The sequence below is a fragment of the Anoplophora glabripennis genome, unplaced genomic scaffold, assembly GCF_000390285.2.
Source record: "Anoplophora glabripennis isolate ALB-LARVAE unplaced genomic scaffold, Agla_2.0 scaffold34, whole genome shotgun sequence".
NCBI lineage: Eukaryota > Metazoa > Arthropoda > Insecta > Coleoptera > Cerambycidae > Anoplophora > Anoplophora glabripennis.
In genome coordinates, this window is record NW_019426074.1 from 294,125 (window position 1) to 309,868 (window position 15,744).

At 32.4% G+C, this 15,744-nt stretch overlaps 1 protein-coding gene across 7 annotated transcripts in view; it reads left to right on the top strand.

Annotated features, from left to right (window-relative positions):
• Positions 1-517: 517 nt before the first annotated feature.
• LOC108913799 (collagen alpha chain CG42342) overlaps positions 518-15,744 on the top strand; it is a 65,482-nt gene continuing 50,255 nt past the window's right edge. For 5 of the 7 annotated variants that reach the window (XM_018719466.1, XM_018719435.1, XM_018719441.1 and 2 more), the window contains exons 1-8: positions 582-602; positions 3,296-3,331; positions 5,574-5,609; positions 8,873-8,908; positions 13,771-13,806; positions 13,863-13,934; positions 14,839-14,907; positions 15,552-15,605. In XM_018719466.1, coding sequence (XP_018574982.1) covers positions 5,598-5,609; positions 8,873-8,908; positions 13,771-13,806; positions 13,863-13,934; positions 14,839-14,907; positions 15,552-15,605 — 279 coding nt within the window. In that variant the 5' untranslated portion in view covers positions 582-602; positions 3,296-3,331; positions 5,574-5,597. Of the gene's footprint in view, positions 603-3,295; positions 3,332-5,573; positions 5,610-8,872; positions 8,909-13,770; positions 13,807-13,862; positions 13,935-14,838; positions 14,908-15,551; positions 15,606-15,744 lie in introns of all 7 variants that reach the window. The other 2 variants (XM_018719474.1, XM_018719449.1) reach the window with 2 other exon arrangements.

Here is a 15,744-nt window from a genome sequence, read left to right on the forward strand (position 1 = left end):
AACAAAATAAAGATAACCTGCCACCTAATTTGTATATAATAGTTATATTGGAACAAAATTTAGTAAACGATCTTTTTCGTTAAAATAAACAAATCAGCCAAAGTTATATATTTTTTTTTCTAAAACTATTCCTAGAGCCACCTCGATACTTTGGCAATGGAATGTTGAAGTTTCGAATATTGTGGTTCTTTTTTCTAATTCCTAGATCTCTGATTAGATGTTCAAACTTTGCTTCTAGGTAACTAAGTCTGTACTTCAACTGCTCTTGTGTACATAACTGGTTAAAAACTGAATTATATTTAACTTTTACGGAAAAAATTTAAAAAATGTTTTTTTGTTTATCACTCCTTATAGTTTGTCGCAAAATTGCTGTTACAATAATTACAGCATCATAGAAGCTGCAGAAGTAAAAAATGAGAACATATATTTAACGTCAAGCATACACTAGATCTAAGTAGTTCATACTTCATCACGTCTCCTAGAGTTAATTCAATAAAACGAATTTAATTTCAGGGCCTCCAGGACCACCAGGACCAGCTGGCCCGCCAGGAAAGCGCGGACGGAAAGGAAAAAAAGGAGAAGTAGGAGAACCAGGCCCCGCGGTAAGTGCGTCGTAAAGTAATTGAAGGGAACGATTTTTTAAAAGGGCTTATTTTGTTTGACTTATGAAATAAGTGAAGGAACTGTCGAGAACTGGCTGAAAATCCTTTTAGAAATTTCTCTTTATTAAACTTACAGTTATATACCTAATATTTAGTACTGTAATTAAATGAGAAGTACAATTTATTCTTTTTAATTTTCTGCCTGAAATGAGAAATTAAACATAAAATATTTATATACAACTTAGATAATTATTTTTATTTACTTTATTTTGTAAGGGAATAATGAAATTTGTGCTCATTTAAGTAAGCTCTATATTTCTCAGAAGTTTTATTTAGTTTTTATTTAACAGAAAGTTATTCTATGAAACATTAATTTAATTTATTATGTTCATAGAATTACATTGCATACAGAAGAAAAAATGGTTGTAAAAGTTTTACGAAATATTTCATATATCATTGGATAAAGCATACATCCTAAATATCTGTTTTTCAATTTATTGTAGATGTAAGTTAATAGGAATATGATATAACACGACAAAACAAAGTTAGTGTAACATTGTTTCCTTAAACAGTTCCTAAGGTCTGTTTGATTCCTCAAACGTGAGAAAGATTTTTTTAACCTTATGAATTGGGCATAGGATAAAATAAGAATTGTTTTTGAAAGAAAATAGAGAAGTAGATAAAAGGTCAAATGTACTACCGGAGTTTGAGGACAATATTGACGCTGACATAAGAAGCTTAGGGGTAAAAAGATGGAGAGTTGTCGTTAGACAAAAGAAAGGATAGAGGAGAGCCCGTACTTTATTTCATGGAGATCTGTAACGCCAATTATGCTAAAAAGGAGTTTCACCAGTTTAGAGAGTAAGTAACATCGTCGTTGAATCTTATTATTAGAATAGAACAATTTTTGTCCTCGGGAGTATTCAATTGCAAAATTAAAAGTAAATTTGCTTCTTTTCCTCATTTCCAACCAAATAATTCTATAGATATTTAATCTCTTATATAAAACTTTAAACGGACGGCTGTTGGTGGTACTCCTAACACTGATACGGCATTTGAACAGAACTCGAACAGATACTAAACAGAACTCGAGAAACACTAGAACTTTGTTAGCAATGATCTACCTTAAATTCGTTAAGGAAACCTCTTCGAAATTAAACAACTATTAAAAGCGGTGCAACAATTTCGAATTTTAATGTCAATTTATCGATTTTGGTGCATTTGCACGCGTACTCAACCACTGTGTTCTCATAAAATCACCTCAATCGTTTCTACTGAATACTAAAGAAGCAGAATAACTAGGAGTGATTTCCTACCAAAACCTCAAATGAAACTCTTTCACTGGCAAAATTTGCGACGAGAGAATATCCCTTGGAGGGTGCAAGGAACTATGTAAAATAATAGTAGACTCTGATTTAAAGTGACCTACAAGTAGAGCTAGAAAGTCTCTTTAATTTGTATTCAAAGGCTAACTTGTCACAACGTCTACAAGAACTACATCTACCACAGCTTTTGCTGAATCTACCACCATTTTTAATTAAGAAGAAGATAGGTCAATATGTTATTGGCAACAAGAACACCCTCAATAATTGCAGAAGCAGAGTGGGGTACAACAAAAGCTGTCATAGTCCTTAATGAGCATTTAGCTCCGAAGTACAATTTTTAAAAGAACCTTAAGATTGTAATACTGAAAAAGTAGGACTCGGAGGAAGAACCATTGATAAATCCAATCTAATCTGACGGCTTAGAAATACAAAAGTAGGAGATTGAATATGTGGGTATAAAGAATTCAATATAGTTAGCAGAGAGAACCTTTTACCAGATTCAAGCTGCTATTGAACTAATCTATAAAGGCTGGAAATCAGAACGATGTAACCCTAACCTGAGTTCCGGAGCATGAAAGAAATCGTAATAAAAAGAAGACTGATAAGTTAGCTAGAGCAGGCACATCTATAGTCGTGCACGGGTCTGAATGCTCTCGTGGTATCGCTGCCTGTGTTATTAAGTTAATCATCAAGAAATGGAATGGAAGATAATACCCAAAAAAATAGTACATGAAGCCCTTGACATAAGTAAGTTATAAAGTTTCTGAAACAACCGTCGAAAGAGATGCCGGCAAACTTACTGAACCAAAGTCATAAATCAATAAGGATAACAGTAAGACTGCTAACAGGGCATTGCAGACTCAGAAGATTTTTTTGATGACATCATAGAAGAAAGCCTACTTAAGTTTTACCAGGAGGCAGTAACTCATACAAAGGGTTAGCTGGTACCTATGTGAATAAGCCGCTGTCAAAGCAGTGAAGCCGAATTGGTAGATTTAAAGAAGTTGAAGAATCCTCAGGCAGTTCACAATAGACCTATGGTGGGTCGCAGTGGAGAAGAATTTTGTATCTGCTTCATGCACACAATCTACAAATCTGCATTGAAGACACTGCACTTTGCCACGTTTGCATCTCTTTGAGCGACAGATTCATTATGAATTGCTTTAGGGAAAAATGTTACTGTTGTTTTTTTGTTGTCACAATATCGGTGTGGCACTTTAAATATATTTCGTGGTGAAGAACAATTTTTTATTTGTTTATAGAAAAATGTGTATATCTACATTTGACACAAATTTCAAGATTCCCGCAATCATCATGACTACATTTCACTTACCACACTGATTTTTTTCTTTTTTATTTTTCCTTTAGGGGTCCCCAGGCACACCTGGCAAGAACGGCTTTCCGGTATTATTATTTTTATTATTATTATTATTATTATTTTAAAATTTTCATTCTTAATCCCATTTACTCGCTTACTCTTATATCTAATATTAATTGGTATTACATCGATCAATACAAATTATACAGATCTATATCTGAGATTAATTATGAGGATTTAATTAATCTGTTCCAAATCAAATACTAACAACAAAACTTATGATAAAATATGCAATTAAAACTAAAGTTTTGTTGGACTACGTTATATAGTGAACGTGTGGGGTGCTGGACATGGAATCAAGTAATGTTTTAGCATAATCCCAAGTATCTGGCAATAACATATACCTTCAGATAACACTGGAAAGGTTCGATTACATGAGCTATCTGGACAAATGTAATTGAGACCAACTTTTCAGAAAGCAAAACCCAACGTTGTATCTGAAAATATTAAAAAGAGAAATATAGCTATATTTTTTAATAGTTGTCTAACTTGTAATGTAACGTGAAAAATAGTATGAGACGACAACTTTAGATAAAATAATATGTTATTCAGTATATAAAAGAGTTTTATGTCCGTGTATTTATATTTCACGTTTAATTTAACATTATGACATATAGTACATTGAAAGCTTAAAAGCGTCTTTGAAAATGATTTATAGAATGTGTCACATACATCTCTTTTTATTAACTGACTCTACATCAGATAGAGTAATTTTTATTTGTACGGTAAATTAAGCTTACATATTTATAAATTTTAAAGCTACATGTTAAACGGGATGAAAAATGTCCTTTATGTTTATAGATTTGTAGTCAGTTCCAGAGAAAACAGTATAAGCAATGAAGGAATGTATAGTATGTATTTTAAAGAATCAAAATAAATCTAAAATGTTAATATGGTACGATCTAGATACAGAACAAATCTTACGTAAAGGTACTCCTGATACTCTTTCAAAGTGAGGTCGGAATTAAGTAATTAATAATGAATAATTTTGAAGGATGCTTTGTGTAACTTTTTGTTTTCAGTTTTCTTAAACTCAACTACACTGGACAAAAGTTTGAACAAGTTTTAAATAAAAAAGTCATTTCAAGTTAATAGATTCAATCGTATCAAATATATCTGACTGTAAATTTAATTAACTATTACATTAAATTAGAAAGAAGAAAATTCAACACATAATGTGAAATTTTAAACACATTTTAAGTCAAATGAAATTTATACACATTAATAGTAATTATTACGAACAGTCACACGTTGCTTCAGAATTAAATTTTCCTGTATCTATACCTACGTTGACTGCGCATGTTAGAGAACTCTGGTTTTCCATTAGTTCTACATACCTTTGCCACGAGGTGCTGGGGACCCTTCGAAATACAAACCTCTATGAAAATCATGCAGTCAATGTTTCCCACATGTCTCACATTCGAAGCATTCCTTTTACGTGTAAGTCAGTTGTTAGTATTTGATTCGTCTTAGCACTATGGGTGGTCGGATACAGTTTTAGAACTATTCTATTAGCAGTAGGTATTAACTTCTAATTGATTTCTCCAATAAGAAGTACTTTTAGTAAATTATTTAAAGTATTGATAAAATAGAGATTACTAACTCTATCTAAAAGAAATGAAATTATATATCCTCACAGATACCTATTCTAAAAAAATATATTGAAGTTTTATATATTTTTCAGTTGACTTCCTTTAAAATGAAAATTCGTAAAATGTATAGTAGAAATATGTTATACAATCTACCTAAGCTGAATTTAATATTCGTAAGACAGTGGAGTTGCCGAATTTCTACTGGTAACATTTCACTTATTATCATATTTTATTACTTACATAATTTTTCAAATACGTAAATAAAAAAAATGTTTGTTTCGATTTTTTTTTCATATTTGAAAAAATTATTTCTGTTAGTTACCACGATGTCAAATCATCGTAGTGGCAACCAGTTCGGTGATTAATAACTGTTAAGGAAGCATGTAGGCTTTGTAAACCAAGCAGGAAAAAATTGGTACAGTTAAAATTCTGCTAATAACTTTGAATCTTATGACCTCATAATTTACGTAGTTTTGCAAATTGAATAGGGAGAATGTTTCAAACTATCTAAGTACTTAAAATTTAAATTATTAATTTGAGTTTAGCATTGAAATAATTTAGAAGTTAATTCAAACTGAAAACTCACAAACCGAACCACCCTCTCTGCATTGATCGTCAGAGTAATTGTAAATCCATGCCTTAATATGTCGTTATCAGAATTAATTAATCATTACAGGGTGACAAGGGTCAAAAAGGAGAAATGGGCTACCGGGTAAGAGAAAAGTGGTGGTTTGAATGTAGCTTCATAGTAAATTTGAACATACATGGGTACATTAGTACTAGATGCTAGAAATTGTTTTAACTCATTTGCGGATTTCCAGATCATAAACAGGCCATAGCGCTTTGGTGAGAAATTTCCAATTAATTAAGCTTTTAATAATGAATTTCTTCGACTATGTTTTGTCTCTGCGATTGGTAGGTTTATCATCTCCGCTGCTGTGTTGTAATTTCTAATTGCCCCACTCGATGCAAATTTTTAATTTATGTAACACCTGGAAATTTATAGTTTTTAATGTTTATAGTTACAAATTATTCAAAAAAGAAAAAATTTAAATGATCTGTCAAAGTTAGTTTTTTAATTTAATCAGAATTATTGTAGCTCGTATGGTTACCAAGGTTTTCATGGTGAGCATTCTTAAGTGAATGTTAAAATATTAGATAGAACCTTTCTTATAATAACTGAAAACCTTTTATACTCATTCATACCGTGACACACTGCACAGCAGAGGAGATTGTGACAAACAAAATGTCGAAACGATGTGGCCTGTTTACTAATTTTTTGCTCTGGTATTTTTGAGGTACCCAAGGCAGCAATACTACTGGCCTGACACCGTAACAGATCCTGTAATACAGTAACAGTCAGCATACAGCATCATTTGCATGTTCCGCCCTATGTCTACCCTGTCCAGACTAAAACCATATTGATAATACCTGGGATAATGGATCACTCATCCACAGAAAAAACGGAATTTTTGCTTACTGTACAATCAAATATCATAAAGCCATTTGTGAACGAAGAGAATGAAAATAATCCACGAAGTTCGTTGTTATCGAAAAGAACATTGTTATTTAATGAGCTATCCACTACTGTCAGGATATAATAGTTTTTAACTTAACTACTTCGAAAGCAGGTAGAACAGAATTTAATTAACAAACGTATTTTTTATGGTACAAATTGAAGTTTCGACATACGTTTATATAAAAAATTCAGTTTATTTTAATTTACTTTACTTGCTTTCGAAATTATCAAGATAAAAACTATTATACCTTGTTATACAGAGTGTATTTAAAAGAAGGAGCAGGGACACTACCAGATAATATTGAGGTTTAAATATTACAATTGAGACAAACATGTATGAGACTAAATTTGCTTCATTTGCAAGTTACATGGTTCACTTCATTTATGTACAGTCGCATCAATCAGTACAAAGATACTGACAGATTCCGTCATTAAGAACTCCAGAACGTACTAGTATTTTGAATACTCGATAAATTTATTTGTTTCACAATTGTATTTCAAAGAAAAAAACATATGTTCAATCTTTTTCAAGTATTATTTGTTTTTTGTTTAAAAATCACGTAGCTGAATCTGTCGAAAATAATTCAGAAACAGAAGAAAAAATTTATAAGAATTTTCTGTTACAAATACAGTTTTTAAATAGTGATCATTAAAAGTCCGGAAAATTCGGTGGTGGTCCCTTGCCATTACCACAGTAAATTCAAAATTTCTACGTCAATTAGAACTTATTACAAAATTCGGGAAGAGAATGTCCGGATTTCCGTCACTAGTAGGTTTAATTCAGTGAATTTTTATTTTTATTTAGTTAATTTACCAACCCAAATTTCACTGATCTACGTCAAAAACCTTTTAATGTATTTGAGTATTTGCGATGTGTTTCAAAAACAGACACCATTGCAAGTGAAGTAGCTTTAGATAGACCAACTCACCAATTATCATATTTTGACTTCAAGATTATCTCGTAGCATTTGTAGTTTTTATACAGAGTGTTATTTAAGTACGCGACCAAACTTGAAGTGATGTTTCTTTGAGTAATTCTAAATCGAAAAGTTTATATAAACATAGGCCCGGTTCGTTCTCAAGATACGGGGTGTCAAACTTAAAAAAAAAAAACGTTTTTTCGTAAAAAACTTAATAACCCTTTAGCCGATTTTGTTGAAATTTGGCAGTGGTATTTGTGGTAGAAAAAGGCTAATTTAGCCCCAACTAGATTAAAATTATTAACTTCAGTGGTGTCCCGGGGGCACCTTAACCACTATTTTTGACAAAAAAAATGTGTGCCACTGACTTCTTGAAACTTTTATAATTTTTTCGCATTAATCAACTAAAAATACAACTTTTTTGTCCCTTGAATTTTTTTTTGTATCTTGCTTCCTTTTCGGAGAAAAAAAATAGAAATCACTTGCTTGTCCAATGACAACGAAAAAAACATTTTTATAATTAGTAAAACACAAAAATTCTTTTTACCTAGCATTAGTTTTTATAACAATTTATTATAGACTATTGATATGGAAAAAAATAACAGGTACACCCAGTTTTTGATAGTTTGATAGTTAAATTTTTTTATTATGTTGTCTATGCCTATGTTTATATAAACTTTTCGTCTTAAAATCACTCAAAGAATCACCCTTTGACCACGTACTTAAATAACACCCTGTTATGTTCAAGCTCATCATAAATTTTAAATAACTAAATCTAGAGTAAAGTATCTAGATTACTAGGGTTTTTTGAAATTTTGAAGTTAGTAAATATTATAGTTACATATATTTGTAGTTCAGCTTATAGATTTTTCTTAGATAATTATAAAGTTTGCTGATATTCACACAACTTTTTCAGGCCCATTTCAGAAATTATTAATTTGTGAAATTTCGTCATTTATATTTTAGATTAGTTCTATTTCAGAAAATTTTAATTAAATGCTAGAATTCATAAATTTGATAAAAAGTTTCTGTTATATTTTTGAAACCAAAAACCAATCATTTTCTAAAAAACATAACATCCTAAATAGTCGAAGTACAATGTCATAGAAATGACATAAATTATAGTTGACTAAATTGTGGAATATTATAGATATTTTCTGAATGCATGTTACTAATATAAAAATCAAATATCGTTTCATGAAATTTAATTTACTAATCTGAAATATACCTAATGATTTCAGAAGAAACTGTAAAGCAACTTTCTGAGAGATACATTTAAACACTTCAGATGTGTTGTGACTAGACCAGACTGCTTACATTTCTATAAATTTTAATATCTCTATATCAACTAACAGTAGTATCAGCAGAATGTACTGCATATGCAATGATTGTGCAGTCTCTGATCTCATTAGACTAGGTATTACAATTTAAATATTCACTGGACCAACCCGTAGAATCTAATTGCAGTTCAGTTTAATATGAAGTTTTAATCGAGTCCAAACAGAGAAATTCATAGAGCCAAACGATCTGTTGCAGGGTCCGACAGGGGTGCGCGGATTTCCGGGATTTCCGGTTTGTTTATTTTCATTTTGTTAATTTATGGTGGTGGGCCGAAGGGTACATCACACCCTTCAAAACTAAACAACCGTTAACCCTACTAATGTACACGCAACGTTGCAAACCGATGTGCAGTGAAATTTGAAATGTTTCGTTTATGTTGTAATTAATCAATTTCAGGGCGAATGACTCATCATCGAAATGTGGATAAAGTAACGAATGAAAATTTGATTCAGGCCGCTCGAGAACCATTTTTCACAAACTTTTAATGCAAAGCTGTTTGGGTAGTATGAAAATATAAAAAATTGTAATTAACTGAAGATGATTTATTGCCCTTGAATTAGTGATATAATAGAAAACAGTTTTTTGTATTTTTTTTTAGTATTCATAATACACTGCTCAAAATAATTAGAGGAACACTTATTTAAATCTCAATAACTTTTTTATTTGTAATACTATATAAATCTAATAATACATATCTTAAAGACTAACATTTTGTTCGAATAAATTTACGAAAATAAAACAAATTTAGATAATCATTCTTGAGACAATAGTACCAATTCAAAAAAACTACAAAAAATAAAGTGAAACATACAATCAAAATTTCAATTTAGAAATATGCTGTGCCTTGGAATAGTAAACAATGTTGACAGTTCAGCATAAATTGTAAAAAATGAGGCATCTAAGTGAAGTTGAAGTCGTTCGTGTTGTTGCTAGTATAGAGTATGGTACCAGTATTCGACAGGTTGCAAAAGGTTTTAACGTAAGCCCTTCTGTCATCCATCGCGTGTGGAATCGTTACTTAGAAACCGGAGGATATAAAAAACGCATTGGACAAGGTCATAAGAGGAAAACAAACCGAATTCAGGACAGGTTTTTAGTCCTATCCTCCTTACGTTCTCGTACATCCACAGCAAAAGACCTTCAAAGTAGGCGACTCATGGGTTGGAAATTTCCGATCAGACAGTTAGAAATAGACTGAGAGAAGCAAACTTGAGACCAAGAAGACCCGTGCGAAAACCTGTTTTAACTCCGTATCACATAAGGTCTCGTTTACATTTTTCACGTGAGCATGTGGCATGGCAACTTCGATATTGGAGACCAGTACTCTTCACAGATGAGTCACGATTTCGTTTAAGTCGTTGTGATGGTCGAGTACGTGTATACCGACGTCCACATGAACGCCATTCTTCAGCTACCATACAAGAAGTCGAAAGATTTGGTGGTAGGTCAGTGATGGTTTGGGGCGGAATTAGTCTTGATGTTCCACCGATCTTGTCATAGTTCCAGGGACTCTAACCGCTGAACGGTACATTGATCTCATTCTAGAAGATCATGTTATATACCAGCCGCTTATGGTATAGGTCCAAATTTTCTGTTTATGCAAGATAACGCAAGGCCACATAATGCGATTATCACCATGAACTACCTTCAACATCGCGGGATTCAATCCATGGATTGGCCTCCGCTAAGTCCTGATCTAAACCCCCATCGAACATCTTTGGGATTTGTTAGATAGGCGTGTTCGGAGGCGCCCAGACTCACCTCAGACTCTCCAACAGTTAACAAATGCCCTAATCGAAGAATGGGAGAATATACCACAAGAAGACATTCTTAGGCTCATCCGAAGCTTACCACGGAGGTGTCAAGCAGTAATTCGTGCTAATGGAAGAAATACACGATATTAGTGAACCAAATCTCACCAGGACCTTTATGTTATACAAACAGGATCACAGACTCTTCACTTTATTTCTTATAGTTTTTGTGAATTGGCGCTGTTGAGAGTGATTATGTAAATTTGTTTTATTTTCGTAAATTTATTCGAACAAAATGTTAGTGTTTAAGACATGCATTATTAGATTTATATAGTATTACAAATAAAAAGGTTATTGAGATTTAAATAAGTGTTCCTCTAATTATTTTGAGCAGTGTAGTATATTTTCCCTACAAAAAATAAATAAATAACATATATCTAGTGCTTAGACTGTAGATTATAAACATAACGAATAATTCTATTTTCACCTTGTGATCTGATCATGATCTTAAAGTCCCTCCTTTAACTTCAAGCTTTTTAATCACTTCACAGCTCATTTATTGATAGGCTTTCACATTCGCACAGTACTTGGTCTGGAGATACCTCCGTCATCAGGTAAAAACAGGCCAATATCTCTCGGATATTTTATGAGTCTGCAAATGTTCGATTATTATTTATTATCCATTTTAATCTATTCATTATTAGATACAGTTACATCTATTCATTATTAGATACAGTTAGTTTGCCGTCAACTTCTTTCATGCTTCTATCTCTAGGGGTTTCTTGCCGCCACTTTTGGGCCTTATTTTTCACTCTAAATGTAGAAATTAAAGAGTATATTTTTCTTCAATCTTTCATGGTGAATGAGGTAATGTATATATTCCATTGATGTTGTTCAGAAATCCTTATGTATTTCTATATCCATGATAATGAATATATCGTTAACATATCTGAATCAACCTTTTACAGTTTCTGACTCCAGAGCTTCTTTCTCGAGGGCTCCCATGTAGATATACTGCAAGACTGGGGACAAGTATAGTTGCTCCTTCAGTTTCTTCTTAAAACTGATCTCTGAAGGAGAACACTTTTTCGAAGTATTCTAAATTGTCGTCTTTGTCATCTGCGATGAGTGAGGTTCTTTCACAACTTTAACATTTCTGTAAATAATCACGTCACGTCAAAACTCACTACGATACCATCTGGATTTAGTCCTTTGATCTGTCAATAAAATCGCCTGCGTCTTTGACACGGTGTTTTTGAACTACTCCGCGCAGTTCCTGAAAAATGTTTGATGCTCGAATTGCAAAAACCACCAAAAAGCCCAGCTTTCTTGATTGCGTTGGGTTTGATATTTCGTCCAAGATGACAGTTGTATTTCCTTTGCCGGAAGACATATAATAATCTCTTCATTTTTCTTCAGTTCTTTGATGATTTGTACCTACTTATTTTCTAGACAGATTCAATTTCGAAGGTTTGGTAGTTCTTAATACGTGTACTACCTCAATCCACCCATATTAGATCCCAGATGTTCTTGACAAATTTGCTGGTATGATGGAAATGTAGATACTTCTAGAAGATTCTCCTTATTTTTCTTTATTTGTTCCTTTGGCGTCTCTGACATGCTGACTCAATGTAGAATTCTTCGACTGCGTAGATTTGAACATGATGTTTTACCTTAAAAATTCTGGTATGATCAGAATGCTAATACGCTTAAGGAGGTTTATCTGATTTGGAATTGACAAACAAAAAAACTCATAAAAAAATTAATATAAGCTTATTAATATGAAGAAAATCCTCAAACAAAATTATGACTAGTTTGGATACCTAAGAGACGAGATATTAATAAAATAATTTTTCACGATTTAGTACGAAGTCTTATGAGAATGCATATTTTTTTGGTCTTTCCACTTGGAATGCGCAACAATTGACGAACAGTTTCCACAGCAACTTGTACAAATAGGAAACCGATATCTAAGGAACCGTATGATAGCTCGTAGAAATCGATTAGGTACTTGTAAGATACATAATTTATAATAATTCTCCTTCAAACTGCTGTCTTGACTAACTTATCCTCCATATGCGTGGTACCGGTAACGCCACGGTCTCGACGTAGCGTATTATTTGAAATTTGCAGGTGTCCAAGCAAACAGAATGATCGAATGCGAGCGAGCGAACGCCGAGGCGAGCGAGCCAGCCAAGTGCAACGTTGACAAATTTGAAGGCTTTCTACTTTAGTCACTAGCGAATCTACAGAAACTCTCGTTAGACTTTAGATGTACCTCCGTACCCGATAAACCTCCTTAATAACTTCTGTTATCGCGTCCTTTATTGCTCCAGTTTCGTTGAAGTGAAGTAAATTTCAATGCAGTGGAGGCTCCTTAGCTTGGTTTGCAGCCTTCCTTGGCAGTTTAGCTGCCTTCTTGAGAAGAAACTCTCAAACTGGAGATTAAGTCTTCTGATTGGTATTTATATTAGTTGTGCTCAGTATCATAATATTTCGACGCTTATATTGTAATCATTGGCCTGTCTTTCCAGTCTATGATTTCTGCAATGAGTTGTTCTCAGAATCCAAGTAGTTTCTTTTCAATTCAAAGTTATCGAAGAAAATATGATTCCTCAGCGAAATATGTAATGCCCTTTATCTCGAATCTCGAAAACGAAAAATTTTAGGAGGTCTATCGAATTATTTCTATAAGAGTTTCACAATCTCAACAGCGATTTCCTAATATTTCTCTTGCACCTGTAAATATTACTGCTTATCTGATGAAAAGTTTATATCAATATTTGAATTCTTAATAAGCTAACAATTTGAAACTATTTCAGAACCACGCTGTCTCTGATAACAGCTATTAATTAGATTTCAATAAGTTTCATTAAATTTTTTAAGTAATTTTGATTCATTGCAGCAACAGTATCTGTCCAAAAAAAATGTTATAATTAAATGAAAAGACATACTTTTTAAATTTTGTTATTAGTGTTAAACTATACATTTATAGATGAGTTTAATAGAACTGAAATTGACTAATGCAAATAAACTGTAACATTTATTCAAAAGTGTGGATATTGTAATTTACAGTTTGAATATTTAAATTTCTACTCCTGTAACACTGCACTGTAACACTGTGACCGCACATAGGTTGGATGTAAATGGGAAATAGCAACACTTCTATTAACCCAAGTAGTTGTATTTAATCTGGTAACCACTGTAGAACTGAGCAACCAATTAATATTAGGCTTATTCAGTTGTTTAATTTTCATTTTAGTCGAACATTACACATGATAAAATACTAACTCAAACATTTACGCTGACATAAATTATTTAAAAATGATTTTAATTTGCCAGGGTCCAATTGGTTTAGACGGTCCGAAAGGGGAACCAGTAAGTTGTGCGTTTACGAAAAATTAAAAAGATATTTTAAGCACTGATGGTTTTAGGGTCGACCTGGGGAGAAGGGCCAAAAGGGACAAGTTGGAAGCGCCGGAATTGATGTTCTACAGGCAGTGAAAGTAAGTCTAGATATCTTATTTTAAACACACTAAAACAATGAAAATAATCTGGTTTGTATTTAATTTTGTATTTAACATTAGTTTAGACCTGTATATTGCCAGCTTTGTTATCAATTTTGTTTTTATTTCATGTAGCTGCCGGGCAGGGTAAGTAAACTGTGGAGTTTCGTTTTTGAAAAAACTTGTAGTTTTGTTTTGGTTGCATATAGTGACTGTTTTAGGCACCATTTCATTATATTCGTCATAATTGTTGATTTGCTGTGAAATGGTGCTTTTAATGTAGAGAACAGTACTTTAAATTGAACGTATTTGGCGCACATAGTTTTTCGAGAAAAAATTTAAAATCCAAATTGTCTATAGACCATTCCTTAAAGTATTTTTAACTGACATCAGTTGAACTATCGACATCCTATGCATATGTCCCTTAATTTGACTGCCAAGCCTCCGCAAGGAGTTTTTTGGCCAAAATTAAAGCAAAAAATTCAAATGAAGAGATCAAAATTTCTAGCAGCATGAAGATGACGTAGTATAAATGGTTTTTTAAACATCTGCCAAACCAGCTAAAGTGCAGGTACCAAATTTAGTATGTGCATGTTTTTGGTTATTGATTCGTAATTCGTTCAACTTTTTTTTTATTAAGACTACTTTAAAAATGTGATCACTATTTTATGAATATGTATAAATCTGAGTCATCGATAGCCCAAAAAGTGTACCAAGTTTGATACTGAAACTAGAGCTGATTTAGAACATTGTGATCTCTTTGCCCAATTTAAAGTATTGACTGTTTCTGTAGCCCTAGTTTTGAAAACGTAACAACAATAACAGTAATGAAACACCCTAAAATTGTGTATGTGTCGCGAAACTAAACAGGGTTATTGACCTAGGTTTTATGTATACCTTTCAGGGACTGAAAAGATCTGTAACGACGCTTCGAGGAGGAACCTTGGGGTATGCAGAGATTGTTGCTGTCAAGGTGAGATAGATCTCTGACAGCACATCTATTTATTTTTTGGGCGTATATTTTTAGCATATTTTTCTGCACCCTTAGTGTATTTTGTACTGTATTTATATTTATTCTCAACACACACAAATGTATTTTGAACTGCTTTTTAATTTTCGTACAAAAATCATAGTCGCCATAGTTGCATGAAACTAACTAAAACAAACATTTTAGAATACAAGATTTGATTTATTTTTTCTAGTTGACCATTTATAATCACATTATTTATAATTTTAAAGTTTTATTCATTTATGTTTTTGCATTCATAACAAAATTTCTACTCTCAGTTCCTTAAACCAAGGCAAGTCCTTGATGGAAACAAAAATCAGTTTAAACGATTTTCTAATTCCAAAAAGTTGAGTTTTCGAGATTATTATCTTCTAAATGTGTTAATTCTTTAACAGTTACGGCCAATATTGTTACAATTTTTTTCTCAGTTTTGAATGCATTTTTGTGTGCCTTTAATTTTAATTATCTAGTCTAGTTTTATTAGCAGTTGTCTTTCTAGCATGCAGCAGTTGTGGATATGTATCAGTATCCGTAATTATTATTAACCATGGGCACTATTTTCTGTTTCGCTGTCGTAGAGCTGTATTCACAACTAGTATAATTTTTAGGGGCTACAGGAAAGGGGCCATAACATTTCCGGGGAAACTATCATCACGCTCAAAGTGAGTTTTTAGTTTTTCATTCGCGATTACCTCATGTTGATATGTCCAGTTACCAGATATTTTCACTTGCAAGTAGTCTAGACACAATACTGTTTTAAAAAATTGTCAATATTTCAATTTTAGATACTACTGAATATTC